Raw genomic sequence first — 13,690 nt, 5'->3', positions numbered from 1 at the left:
AAAAAAAAGTCAGAGCCGAGCTGCAACACGCTGACACGGTTCATCTGTGCCTTCTCGTCCCCGCCGTTCCATGAGCCAGCAGGCGCTCTGATCAATAACGCCAAAGTAAACATGCTGTAGCTATCAAAGTCCATATTTATTAGATGAAAGGGATTGTTCTTGTTTTTAGATTCATTCAGTTAATGAAACCCATCCATTAATATTTGTACAAACATAATGCTTGTATTTAATACAGAGTTGTGATTCAATTACAAGACCACAATCAACTACTGTTTTAGATGTGGCTATAGTCTTTTAGGGTTAAAAAGAAGGTAATACTGGAGACGTGTATTATTGCCATGCGTTATGGGTTATTACTGGAGCTTAGTATGCGACCTTCTCTGCCTTTTCTTCATGCTCTTAATTTAATTCCAGAACATCTGTGATGCCTGGCAAGACTCTAAATTCTGAATTTCCTAAATGATATACTGTAAAATTGTATTAAAAAAAAAAAAATCACTTAATAATCAACGCCAGTTTATTGCATGTGTATTAATAATTGAACAGCAATATAGTGGGGGAGCCACTAAATATTCAGGCATTCAATGTATATCTGGTTTGATATTCATGAAAATGTAAAAAATAAAAATAAAAAAATCCTGATGACCATTTTCATTCACTTTTGCCACCTTTCTCCACACTGTGTTGGTGGTCAAATTGTTTATCATCAAAAGAAAGATTCATTATGACAGTCCTCGGACTGGTGGAGTTCAAAGTGGGAAGATAAAGTTTCTTATTGGTAAAAAGCTGTGGCAAGAAAAGAAAGTCTTGCCCAGTCTTGTTCAGCGAATTGTTGTCGGTCTGGCTATGATTATACAACAAAATGATGTTGTATCAACCCGTTGATCTGGTGGAAACTGCAGATTTGTCATGACACATTTTCAACCTTGTGCGCTGTGACGGAGCAGAAAAGGATTCTTGTCCTTCTCGACGCGCCTGTCAGTCAGGTTGGGAACAACCTTTGACAGTAAAACATACTCGATTTGAAGGGAAACCACAAAAACGAGACATGGCAAGTTCGAATAAACATGAGTGCATTGTGACGCTCTGGCTCCATATTCACTCAGTACAAAATTTGAACAGTCACTTAAAGAGCCTTCAGTGGTTTGGCTCCTCCATACTTGGTGGTCATTTCATTCTTCTGTTAGGCCGCTGCGGTCTGCTGACTGCCTTTTACGTACTGTCCCTCATACAAGACTAAAAACCAGAGGTGATAGAGACTTGCAGTCTGTTGATCCCACATTGTGGAATGTGCTGCCTTTTGTAAGGACATTTTTAAAAACAACACATCTGTGTTCCAGTCAGAGTCGATGCTGTTTGCCAGATTTTATTTTAAGGGGCAACTTTATTTATATAGCACATTTTGTACACAATGAGCTTCACCCAACCAAATGCAAAAACTTAAAGCACATTTACGAACGTAAAAGGCTTTAAAAGCAAAGGAAAGAAATGAAAAGGTGTTTTATCAAGTTACTAAAATACCGTAGAGTGAAATTGTTTAAAAAAAAAAAAATGTTTAAAAGAACTTAATCAGAGTAATGGGGGGTAGACTGTCTTCACTTCAGTTGCCAACTTATTCCATTTGCAGCATAACAGCTAAATGCCTCTTCACCATGTTTGCTTTGAAATCTGGGCTCCACTAATTGGCCTGAGTCTGTAGACCTCAGAGCACTATCGGGGTTGTTATATTCAATTAGCATTTAGATTCTGTTTAACTCTCAATTTGAACACAACTGTGGTCTTAAGATTCAAAGATTAAGATTTTGACCAAAATTTGCATTAATAAGTCATTATCCATCCATACATCCATTTTCTTGACCGCTTATTCCTCACAAGGGTCGCGGGGGGTGCTGGAGCCTATCTCAGCTGGCTTTGGGCAGTGGGCGGGGTACACCCTGGACTGGTTGCCAGCCAATCGCAGTAAGTCATTATTTATTTATTTATTTATTTACTTACTTATTTATTTATCTTTTAAGTGTTATCCTCACATCATTTAATAGCTTCTTTCGCCACTGTATTCAAGTTTAATGGAAATAATTTTTGTGAAAAGGCTACACAAAAATAAACAATAAATATTCAAAACCTTTATTTAACAGGTTGTCCTCAATTGAGGAAACTGTACAGTGTAAAGTATGTTGTATATTCCTGTAATCTACGTATGCTGGATTCAAATCAAGTCAAAACAAAACCGATTTTGTATATTAAGCTGATTTGCAGTGCGGCTGAATTCCACAAATGTCTGCATTTTCACGTGGAGTTTTTGAGTGCAATGACTTGTAGTAGGAGAAGGTTTGGGGGATACATTGTGATGGATGGTCTTCTTCAGAAAGAAAAGGCGCACATCTGGAAGTGCTTTCTGCAATGGGGTCATCCACCGAGGGCTCACTCACCCTCCTCCCCCATGCAACAGAACAGCCACTTTCACAAATAGACACACTCCAGTTGGGAGACAAGTGGGGGCATGGGGTGGGGCTAATTGTGGCTTGCTTAAAGACCTACCCAAGCACTGAAATGAATTAAGCCCCCCCCCCAAAAAAAAAAAAAAAAAAATAGTTGTCAAAAGCTCTAAACTCTTATATAATGTGCAAAGCCATTAGTTTATGTGAGAACTTTTTCTTTTTGGATCTCGGGGTGTTGTCAAGAGAAAAGAGGGCATCATGTGAATGTTTGCTTTGTGTAGAGGCACTTTTGTGTTTATTCAGCCTCTTTCTCTGCTTGTCAGCTTGGCAGGATACCAGCCTAAACCGGCTGGGTAACGTGCCAAAATCCAGCACGCCTGCCTAGCGCCAACTTCAGTGTTTTTAAAGCCCGTTCCACAAGACTGGTCCATGAGTCTTGCTCTCAGTTTTCTAGAAAGCAAAATCTTGCTGAATTGTGCCTTGGAATTCATGATATGAGGCCTATGTGTTTAAGCCTGTGCTTTTCTTTTTCTTTGGCTTTTTTTGTTTTACAGTATTTATATGGCTTTATAACAACAGCAGTCATCGTGGTGGGTTAGTGGTTAGCATATCTGCCTCACAGTTTGAGGTTCGAATCACTGATATTCATGTGAGGGGTTTGCATGTCCGTCCTTCTAAAGTGCCTTCCCACATATCAAGTGTGAATTTAAACAGCCAAGTCTTTCCTTATCTGCCTATATCTGAAAAGTCGTCCTGTACTTAATTTACTGAAGAAACACACCCACATCACGTTTCTCCGCCCATGACAATAGTCTAGTCTGGGTGAAGATCCAGAGCCACTTTCAAGCAACTACAGTCTGAAATGCTATCATTGAGAGGGACTACCATGCAGAAACACTTCCACGGGTGTGACACCCCTGTGATGATGTCAAAGCCAAAATGTAAGCAGAGCTGCATTGAATTTTGCTGGATGGGTTGGTTATTATTAGCTAACAAGTATAGCTTGTAAAAAGCAGCACATATTTGAATGTTTGGTGAGGTTGTCAACTTGGCACTGTAGAATCTCCTCAGACCCAAATGTGGCTGTTATTTTGGAAAGACACACCCTGTCTGACTGTTGCGATGTAGTCATTGTATCAAGACACACACATTTTCATTAAAGTGACAAATATAGAGTGGACGATGACAAAGTCTTTCCTCATGGGTATTTTTGTCTTTACGAAACAGACTGACACACCTAACATCACTCTGTCAGACAGAATATGAGCACTCAACATAGGAGGAAAATCTCAATTTATTAGACATTTGTATATATTTGCAAAAAATACATACAGCATTGTAATGTCCATACAAATATAAATCTTTCCACAGTTTCTTACTGCACATTATCTGATTGTATTACACAACAAGGAATGACCATTTCAAAGCCAGAACCTCAAGTTTGTTGTGGTTTGCAGACATTCAAACATGCAGTCTTGAGCTTGGCCATTTCTTCGGTCCACAGGAAAAGGTTCCTTTGTCATAATTCATCTGTAATGCGTTGCTCAAATGAAGACAGTAAAATGAAACTGCTGGTCAATGTGGTCCCTCTTTGATTCCCTCACACGTGTCATGAACTAAGTAGTCACCACGTCAAAAGGGTATGTGACTAACTTACACAATGAAAAGCACATATGGGTGTGCTCACGAGCTGGGCGTTTGGGAGTACATTCAAGTTATTAAAGGTTATTGTTGCATTTGGCAAAATCTTCAAACTCAAGTTAGTTTGCGGGTCATCACCCAAGCAAACCGTGGTTATACAAGTATCATCTTGTCGAGCAACTTCATTAACTCCTGCTTTAATTTGCAGAATTAATTAGACCTTTGTGAACTTGTCAGCTAGCTTAGCATAGCATAGCATAGCATAGTGGTAAACTAAGGAAGCACTCTGCCTCACTGCGAAAACTACTAGTATTTGTACAGCCCTTATGCTAGCCTAAGTAGTCCTAAGCTTCCTGATAAGCATCTAACTCAAAAAGGCAGCAAGGTCCCTAGTAAAAAATCCTCAAAATTAGCTGAAATGACGGCTTAATGTAGTGGTAATATGGTCAGTCGGTAAAAGCTGTGTCCTAAAGACGTCATCAGCAGTTGTATGAAGAACATTTGGTCTATTTTATATGTGATGAAAATAAGTGCAAAAATATGGTGAATGAGGAATGTGAATATGACATTATGTTTTGGATACACATTGGCCATTCTATATTCATCCATTCAACATCCATTTGTGTCTTTAAAGGCAACATAAAACCTCTTAAAGCAAGGGGAAGAGGTACAGTATGTGATTGAAGGCACAGCATTGGTGTAAAGAGCAAATATGGCCCATATTGGCAGAATCAAAGCACAACGCCATATCGGCTACAGTTGAGTACCTCATAGTGTTTGGTCTGGCCCAACTGCCTGTGAAACTGTCCTTGTTTCTGGGTCCTCAAGCAGCGGATGTTCTGTCCTAGCGTAATGCTCTTTATAGCGGGGAGGTGCGAGAGCATGTTGTTTGGCAAGGACGTCGCTCCAGAACCGGATAAATTCAGCTCCTGCAGCGAGTGGAGTCCGGTGAAAACCGACGGGCTTAGCGTCTTGAGCTTGGGATTGTTGGAGAGATCCAACACCTGGAGGCTGTGGAGGCCCTTAAAGCTGTGCGCCTCGATTTCCTGAAGCTGATGAAGGCTACTGAGGGACAAGTAAACCAGATCTGTCAGGTGAGCAAACTCTCCTTCTTTAATGGCAATAATGGGGTTGTTATCGAGATTGAGGTATCTCAATATCTCAAGTCCCGCCAACGTCGGTACGCTTGACAGATGGTTCGCAGTTAGATTCAAGCTTTGAATGTGTACAAGTTTCATGTGCGGTGTTGTGGAAATAGACACAAGCTTGTTGTGTGACAAATCCACGCTGACGGGTTTGCCGTTGATTTTAGCCGCAAATGCGTCCATGTTGAAGTCCCGGAAGCTATTGTGGCTGAGGTCCACTTCAGCCAGGGGGAGGCCGAAAAAGCAGCCCGGCGAGAGGCCCTCCAAGTCATTGTGGCTCAGATCTAGAGTCTCCAGGTAACGCAGCTTGGACAAAGCATTGGGGCTGATCTGGAAAACAAGACAGGAAACAGACTCTTCAGCGGTAAAAACAAAAGATGTTGAAAAAAAAAAAAAAGAGATCCATATTGGAGATGAACATTTGACAGAAATTCCTTAATTTTTTTGTGGAAAATGTAAACATGTTCAAATTTTCCTTGAGACAAGAAAAACCATTAAAACTAGGCGAATGTTTGGCAAATGTTTAGTGAATGTTGCAAACTTACACGAACCCTGACATGAAATGAAACGTTCGCCCTCGGTGTATGTGTGTAATGTTTTATATCAGATTGCTAAAATGCATACAAACAGCCGTAAAGACTTTCATAGATTATTTGTGTAGGCATCGGAAAATCTAATTTCATGCTTTTTAGTGCAACTTAAAACTAGTTTAATGCCCATGTTGTACGATATATGCACACACATATACATACTGTACATACATACATACCGTATAAGCATATTGTCGCTGCAGTGAAAAACATGTCCATTTCCATCATTTTTTACATTTTTATGTTTATTGGATAAAACTGAATGCAAACATCCGGAAAACTTTTTTTTTTTTAATGGACATAAATATTTTTCACATGATAGTGACGACGTATTTTTTTTATACATCAGGGCTGTCAGTCGCTAATGATTTTTAATCATAATTAATCATTTGATTTCCATAGTTAATTTGTGATTAATTACAAATTAATCGCACATTATATCTGCTCTAAATGTACAATAAGATATATATTCAAGTTTTTCATACTCTTGTTAATTAACATTAAAGTGGACAAATGTGGTTACCAAAATAGAAATGTGGTTGTATCATTTAGTTCGATACACTAATTTTATAGTAATTTATAAAGCTATTCAATTTAAAAAGCTATACTAAACAGTTAAAAGGAGTGTGAAGCATTGAGTCATAGATTTGTGAGGTAATTGTTTGCCCCTAGATGGCATTAGTGTTTCATGTTGGACATTGGTGACAGAAATAGTACATTTTTCATTTCAAATTCAGAGCAATTTGGAACATGAAGCAACTTGTGGACTTGAGGCCATTTTGTTCATTGTGAATTACAATTACTCACCAGTCCCTACAAATACATTTTTAGGGCATTTGTTACTGCTCAATTGTGTTCTCGTGACTCCTTTGCACAACAACGGTTTTAAATCAATTATATTTAAAATGTTAAATGCCTGTGGACATTGTATTTAATGCTTTTTAATCTCATTTAGGGCCTTAATTTCATCAAGATCTATTCACTATTTTTAATGACCCGCAGAAACCCTGTAGATGTTGAACACAATGCATACAATAATAGATTTCTAGCTTGTGACTCAGTGGATAGTGCAATGCTGTCTGAGACATTGCCCAAAAGTTGCAGGGAGTGCATACAGGCATGTGGAGCCACATTATGAGATGTCTCTTTAAAACAAAAGTAAATCAACCATACATATGTTTTTGTAACTATATGTGACACAAGCAATAGAATTGTTGTGAATTACTCACTGTTGTAATGTGGTTGCTGCTAAGGTCCAAACTAACGAGGGTGGTGTAGCCCGGCCCGGCCAGCATGGTGTCAGTGAGGGGCCCCATGTTGTTGGCGGACAGGTCCAAGTAGGCAGTGTCCAGCGGTATGGGCACGGGCATGGCGGCGCCGGGGCCCAATCCTCGACAGTCTGCTGTGGTCAAGCTGAAGCTGTCGAACAGGCCGAAGTTTTCCACCTCGCAGTGGCAGCCCGGGTGGCAGTTCTTGACCGAGGTGGACCGGACGCCCGCCAGCAGCAACAGCAGGCCAAGACACAGGAAGAGCGCCATTATGTTCTGCAAACACAGCACATTATTTACAACAACGCCCTAACGTCTGACAGGGGAACTTACAAAGTTTTATTTAAACGTTCAATAACTTATAAAGGCCTTCATTTTTTTTTTTACTTTACTAACATTTAATACTTAAAAATAAAAGACATCTTTGTTATCCTCCGCAGTCACTGCAACATTATCCACAGTTTGAACATCAACTTCAACAGGAAAATAAAAAAATTGCACCGAAAATGAAAATGCATTGAACTTAAAGGAGGTCCAAGCAAAGAATTAGCAGATTGCTTCATCTTCCTAAGTTCACAGAAAAAAACTACTTCATATTTGATGAAACAGACAAGTTTAGGTTATTCTCCAAAAATGAATAATGTTTGTAAATCACAAAGTCTAACAGCACAAAACTCTTTCAATTCACACTGTTGGTCAAATGTGTTTGCTTAATTTCACCAAGCCGTCCTGTTCCAGGTCAATTCTTATCAAGCACATCTTGTTCTCTTAAACAGATTCCTACAAAAGATGTCCTTACTTCGTGATGTTCACGGTCACCCTGTGTGCATAGTTTTGAAGGGAGATATGGATAGACAGACACAGCCCCCACCCATACCTTAACTACCATGACTATGAAAAGAGGTTACAAGGGGAAATGAAATGTCACGGTTGAGCTGTCCTGCCATGACACAGCAGGCCAAAGATAAAAGCCACTTCTCTCATTTGCGAAATGACAGCCGCGTCGGGCAAAGTAACATTTTGATGGCTTTAAATGCAGCATATATTGCAAAACTGAAAGAAATATCCTGTTTGCTCAATTGACAGGCAATGCAATAAATAATTAATGCAGGTATTAAGGTTATTAAGCGGCCTTATGTAAGAGGCTGAAGTTATATAGCGCACCACCAGTGGGTCAACATTCACTGTTGTGCAAAGTCCACTACTCCTAACTCTGTGCAGTCTTTATTTTGACCCCTGAACTCCAAACACTACTGGTTGTGCGTGTGCAACAGGTTCTTTCTTGTCATAATTACGGCTTCACACTGCAAACGTGTAATAGGAACAGTCAGCTCTTGGATTTTCACTTACACGTCTGTTGTGAGAGTTTTACAACCGAGCACAAGTTATATGACAAAAGCGACATCATATAAGGGACACTCCACGATGTTGAACCATCACCAAATGCCTTCAGATAACCCCAATTGAACCAAGAGATCTCAGAGGAAGAGCTTGAACAGGCCCGCCTCCTTTTAAAAAAACAAAGAGGCCAAATGCTGGCTAAACACAGGAAAGTGCTAGTGAAACAAAAAGTGCAAAACATGACCCAGGCAGCTCATCACCTCAGTTTGTTGGAACTGGAAGCAGCATTCACCTTTGCTTCAACCTTTGCTCCATCTGCTCCGGCGAAGGGCTGAACGTTCCCTACCAGGTGTCCCTGCGCCAATAAATCTCCTCTGTACACCAAACGGCCTTCAACTCACACACTAACGACAGAAAGTAGTGCGAACACCCCCGCAGCCTCTCACTTTCCAAGCCTTTTTATCCAAGATAAGTGTAAAAGACAACTTCCTTAGGTATGCAAAGACCACCACTGTAAACAGAATTAATCCATTTTAACCTCCTTGAATGTGATAATCAAGTAAGCAGTGAAAATAAAATGAATAAAATCACGCATCATCCAGGTTTTTATTGTTTCCAAATGTGTGGCACAAAGATACCTAGAAATTACGTAAGATCAGTCAGCACATCTATATTCATTTACAACCAAACTGCCTGAACCTTTGTTCTACTCTTGCACTCACATCACATCACATCACTCTGATCTTCAGGCTGAAAACTGCTCAATTAGACGATGAATGCCAGGCTCAATACTGTTGAGCCACATTAATGTGTGACTCTAAATGGATCCTTGAGGCTTTAAATGAAACTGATGGAGCTTAAGTATTTCTCAACAATCAGGCAAAAGCGGAGCGCGTGCAGTTGAAGAGCGGGATTATTGCGCAGACGAGGAGACGAAAAGGAAAATGATGGACGATTTAGTGAAGACGTCTGGCAGTGAGACTTGTATCAAATTTGAAATATGATAAACAATCGTAATTGTTTATACAGGTGTTGTTTGACTGTCAGTCAGGCAGAAATACAAGTAATCTGTACTGTACCACGGTTAAACTGTCACCAACATAAACCCTTTACCAACTACTGTAAACAGATTTACATTAACATTATTAACTCTCAAAGAGGTGTAAAAAAAAAAAAAAATTAATAGTGAGATGTCAATACTGTCTGAACTTTAACCAACAAGTCAAGTACACAATATTTATATAGCACCAAGTCACAACAGAAATCATCTTAAATTAGTTTACACATTTGTGTCGCAAACAACGACTGAACCCTTCATGAACAAGCACTCATTGACAGAAACAAGGCTCGACTGGTTGGTTTGAGACGGCGAGACAGAGTTGAGGGACAGAGAGTAACCACAGAATGAAAACAGGATAGGAGGTACATCAGATGGGGGAGGGACGCTAAGAACAATGGGCACAGCAGACGTACCAACAATAGTAATAATCCCACAATGACACCAACAAAGAAGATATTGGACGAAAAAAAAACAATGAAAAAGATGAGTTAATCTTTTGACCTCTGCTACATTAAACTTTTGAAAAATTTTACGTTATATCATGTTCATATTTGCGAGAAAATCCTTGTGTGTGGTCAACAATGATTTCAGCCAAGCCACCGATTGTGATAGTAACATCAGAAAGAACGATAGACAATCAGGAAGCAATCTGGACACATTTCGAGTTAAGTGTTGGGAAAACAATTTGAAACCACAATAGATCGACTAAGCTAAAAGTTAGCCTTGCTCAAGGATCAGCAACCTTTTGGAAACAGTTTCTTCTTGGGTACTCTAATCTGGGATGAAAACTCGTATCCCACTGAGGGATGAACATTTGCGACGCTAATGAATGTTTGCGTTTCTTAAACATTCTCAAAACCGTCTTAATGGTTTCTTAAACAGTCTTAATGGTCTTTCAAAGAAATTTTGAAAAAAAAAATTCTCATGATGTGAAATAAACATTCGTTAGCGTCGCAAATATTCGCGAATGTTGATTTCACATTAGGGTCCATTCAGGGTCACTGTGTTTCCGAAATGTTCTCTAAACATTCTTAATAGTTCTCTAAACAGTTAAAGTTTTGAGCATGTTCAAAAGAATGTTGCAACATTCACTAGCGTTTCAAATGTTCATCACTCTGTGGTATAATGGCTTTAACGATGAATTGCTAATTTAATGAATTTGTTAATTGAAAAGGTTGCATTTAACTTGTCATTTGGAGAGGTGTGTCAGGGTGCAGATCAGACAGCGACATCAACACTAGGATAGAAGCCAGCCGTGCAGCGTGCACGTAATTGTCGTTGAGTTTTCTGTCTCACGAGTCCTTGGAACAATAATATATTGAAGTTATTTGTCATCTATCATTACCAGTTCCAGTAACTGAGGCAGGTTAGGTGGTTCTTCAAATATGACAGTCAATTCAAGTCACTGTCAATAATAGTTGGGGGGAACAAAAAGACTTACCTGTCGCAGGTTACAGTACTTACTTACCCACACTTCTAACCAAAGTAAATCAGACGATAAAAATGTGATGAAAAAAAATGTTATATTATTTAACACCATCCTGGTTTAGCAGGCAGGCGGTATTGCGCTAGATTACACTTGTTAACTAACAAATATGTGCAAATAAAATTGAAAATATTAGAATAATTAATAACATTAATTTATATGCCAACACCGACCATGTTAATGATTCCTCATAACAATTAGCAAACAGATAAATATGTTGTAACAATCCTCAGTGTGGCACCGTGCCACTGGGTGGCGCCTCTTTGTTTTGGTGTGCATGTCCTGCGGTTTTTCGGTTTGGCTGTGAGTATTTTTGAGACCGGGGAGGCATGCCACTATTGTAATGCGCGGTGGCACTGAGCCCACTGGTTTTTTTGTTTGTTTGTTTCATTGTAACAAAAGTGAACCTGTACACTTCCAATTGCTCTCCCGTTTTTGCTGTCTCTCTGTGCTGTCCATGGCCAATCAGCCACTGCATGCGCGTTACAATATGGTCCTATAAATCTATGGCAGTGTTTATATTTCAAAACAGTCACTTATACAACAGTCCAAGAAAATCACAATGAGCCATCATTCGAGTATGCTTTGTTTGGATTCATCCAGAAATTAATTCATGAATATTGCATGCAAGTAACACAACAATTTGCACAAGTCCTTTTCTGTATGCCAGTGTATTGTGTTTCAATGTGGGATATTGATTGAAGATTTTCCATTGTTGGTGTTTTTATACTGAATATTTAAAATGTCGAATCAATCAATCAAAACACATCCACTTAGTTCAACTTTCTGGTCAAACCCTCATTGGTTGCACTTTACTTTAGTTTGATTGGATTTGTTATATGATGCTTGTTTGCTGCTGAAGAGCTGCATTACCTCTGTTTCAAGAAACTATCACTAATTCTTTAGGAACAGGCACTTTGGGGGAATGCAGGCACATACAAAAATTGTTCCAGAACATATTTCTCGTTCTTGTACGTGGCAGACAGCTCATCAAACATGCAGTTCGATGGAGATCACCTTTGATGAAGTGATTGAATTCCACCGCGGATGTCACCGCCTCGCATGATGCCCGATAAAGATGTCCGATCTTCGGGTGTCATTGTGCGGTCAGTCGAGTGGTGGCATACCGCTTCTTAAAACACAGAGGCCAAATGAAACCTGAGCTGACCACTGAGCTCCAAGCGTTTTTTTTCTTCCCCTGACCGAACTTCGACAAGAGAAAGTTTAGCGTCTTGCACGAAAGAAAAAAAGTCGTGGCAGAAACTTCATTTTTAAAAAGTTCACACTAGCCTTTTTTTTTTTTTTTTTTTTTTTTACTCGCCTTTCATCCAAGAGTGTCCGCGCTCTTTTTTGACCGTTTTTCCACTTCACTTCACCGCTCCCATTTTCCAGACCCCCGCTGTGCAGGGCTCCTCAGTGTCCGGACCGAGTGTGCCTCTACGCGGCTACAAGAGCTTCGTAGGTCCCGCCCTCCACTCCGTCGGCTCCGCTCTGCTCCAACAGCCAGCCGGCGATGTGAGATACTCGTTTTCTCGCAATCCCATCCCACTTTTCAGTCCTGCCTGTTCGGAGCGTTGGCTCGCTGGCTGGCTTTTCTCCCACCTACAGTAAAGTTCCAAGTTTGGGGATATGAACACTTCATACACTTCCGCTTTGAGATTTCAAAGTTAAAAAAAAAAAAAAAAAAAAAAAAAACGGTTAACATTACCAGACAGTGTGAGGAAAAAAAAAATCCACTATCACTTAATTTGTTCCATAATGACGCATAGTGACAGGAAGACTTCTCCATTGTAGGACCGGTACAATAAACCTGGTGGAGTGCAGTGCCTTGGCATCAATAAACATTTGGAAACACTCTTCTGAATGTAATTCTCAACCAGTCTGCGGTGGCATATTCATGTGCTCTGAGAGACTTGTTCCATGGAAAAACTCACCGTATTCACCTGAAAATAATAACTGTGTACAAATAACATTTATGTGCTTGTTTATTTGTGCCAGCGCAGTCATATACATGCATAAATTAGATATACATGTATTGATGTATATGTTATGTTAACCCGTCTCATTGAAGGGAGCCAGGAGCACAATAAAAAATAACGGTGTTCAATAAAACATTATGCAAATTACTTTAATTAATTAATTAATAATTAATTCAGCCTACTTTAAAACACAAAACATTCGGCCTAAAAATATTATGTATAGACAGCATTTATATAATAATAATAATAATAATAATAATAATAATAATAATAATAATAATAATAATAATAATAATAATAATGGTAATAATAATAATAGTACCCGCGACCCTTGTGAGGAATAAGCGGTCAAGAAAATGGATGGATGGATGGATGGATGGATGGATGGATGGATGGATGGACGGATGGAAAATAATAATAATAATAATAATAATAATAATAATAATAATAATAATAATAATAATAATAATAATAATAATGAAAACAGCGTAAAACATCAGTCTTTTAAGTTCTACCTTCTGGTACATGTTCCTGTCCCTAAAAAGGTTGAAATACGGTAACTGAATCTCCTAACTTTAAGTGCTATTATTTTGTAATTTATAGACGGGATATTTCCGGAGTTGGTTCCCCTCCCTGTCGATTGCGCAGGTAATTTTCAGGTTTGGCCACAGGAGGGCGCCACAGTTAAATTATCAGTTCGCTGGGCCGACTGCATTGCAGCTACTTTTAATCATTTTCATTT

The 13,690-nt window shown here is 39.3% G+C and overlaps 1 protein-coding gene across 4 annotated transcripts; it reads right to left on the bottom strand.

Annotated features, from left to right (window-relative positions):
* Positions 1 to 3,714: 3,714 nt before the first annotated feature.
* Positions 3,715 to 12,566, bottom strand: tsku (tsukushi small leucine rich proteoglycan homolog (Xenopus laevis)). Of its 4 annotated transcripts, XM_077494308.1 has the most exons (4): positions 12,291 to 12,566; positions 11,987 to 12,101; positions 7,044 to 7,358; positions 3,715 to 5,554 (listed from the first exon to the last, which is right to left on the bottom strand). In XM_077494308.1, exons 3-4 carry the CDS (start codon positions 7,350 to 7,352, stop codon positions 4,811 to 4,813), a joined length of 1,053 nt encoding a protein of 350 aa, XP_077350434.1. In that variant the 5' UTR covers positions 7,353 to 7,358; positions 11,987 to 12,101; positions 12,291 to 12,566; the 3' UTR covers positions 3,715 to 4,810. The 4 variants fall into 4 exon arrangements, with proteins under 4 accessions (XP_077350434.1, XP_077350433.1, XP_077350435.1 ...); XM_077494307.1 differs by lacking the exon at positions 11,987 to 12,101 and having other exon boundaries at positions 12,291 to 12,565; XM_077494309.1 differs by lacking the exons at positions 11,987 to 12,101; positions 12,291 to 12,566 and adding an exon at positions 8,684 to 11,962.
* Between the last annotated feature and the right edge of the window lie 1,124 nt (positions 12,567 to 13,690).

This window comes from Festucalex cinctus, chromosome 13 (assembly GCF_051991245.1).
Source record: "Festucalex cinctus isolate MCC-2025b chromosome 13, RoL_Fcin_1.0, whole genome shotgun sequence".
NCBI lineage: Eukaryota > Metazoa > Chordata > Actinopteri > Syngnathiformes > Syngnathidae > Festucalex > Festucalex cinctus.
The sequence above is the reverse complement of the archived record's forward strand: the minus strand, read 5'-3'. Positions and strand labels throughout refer to the sequence as shown.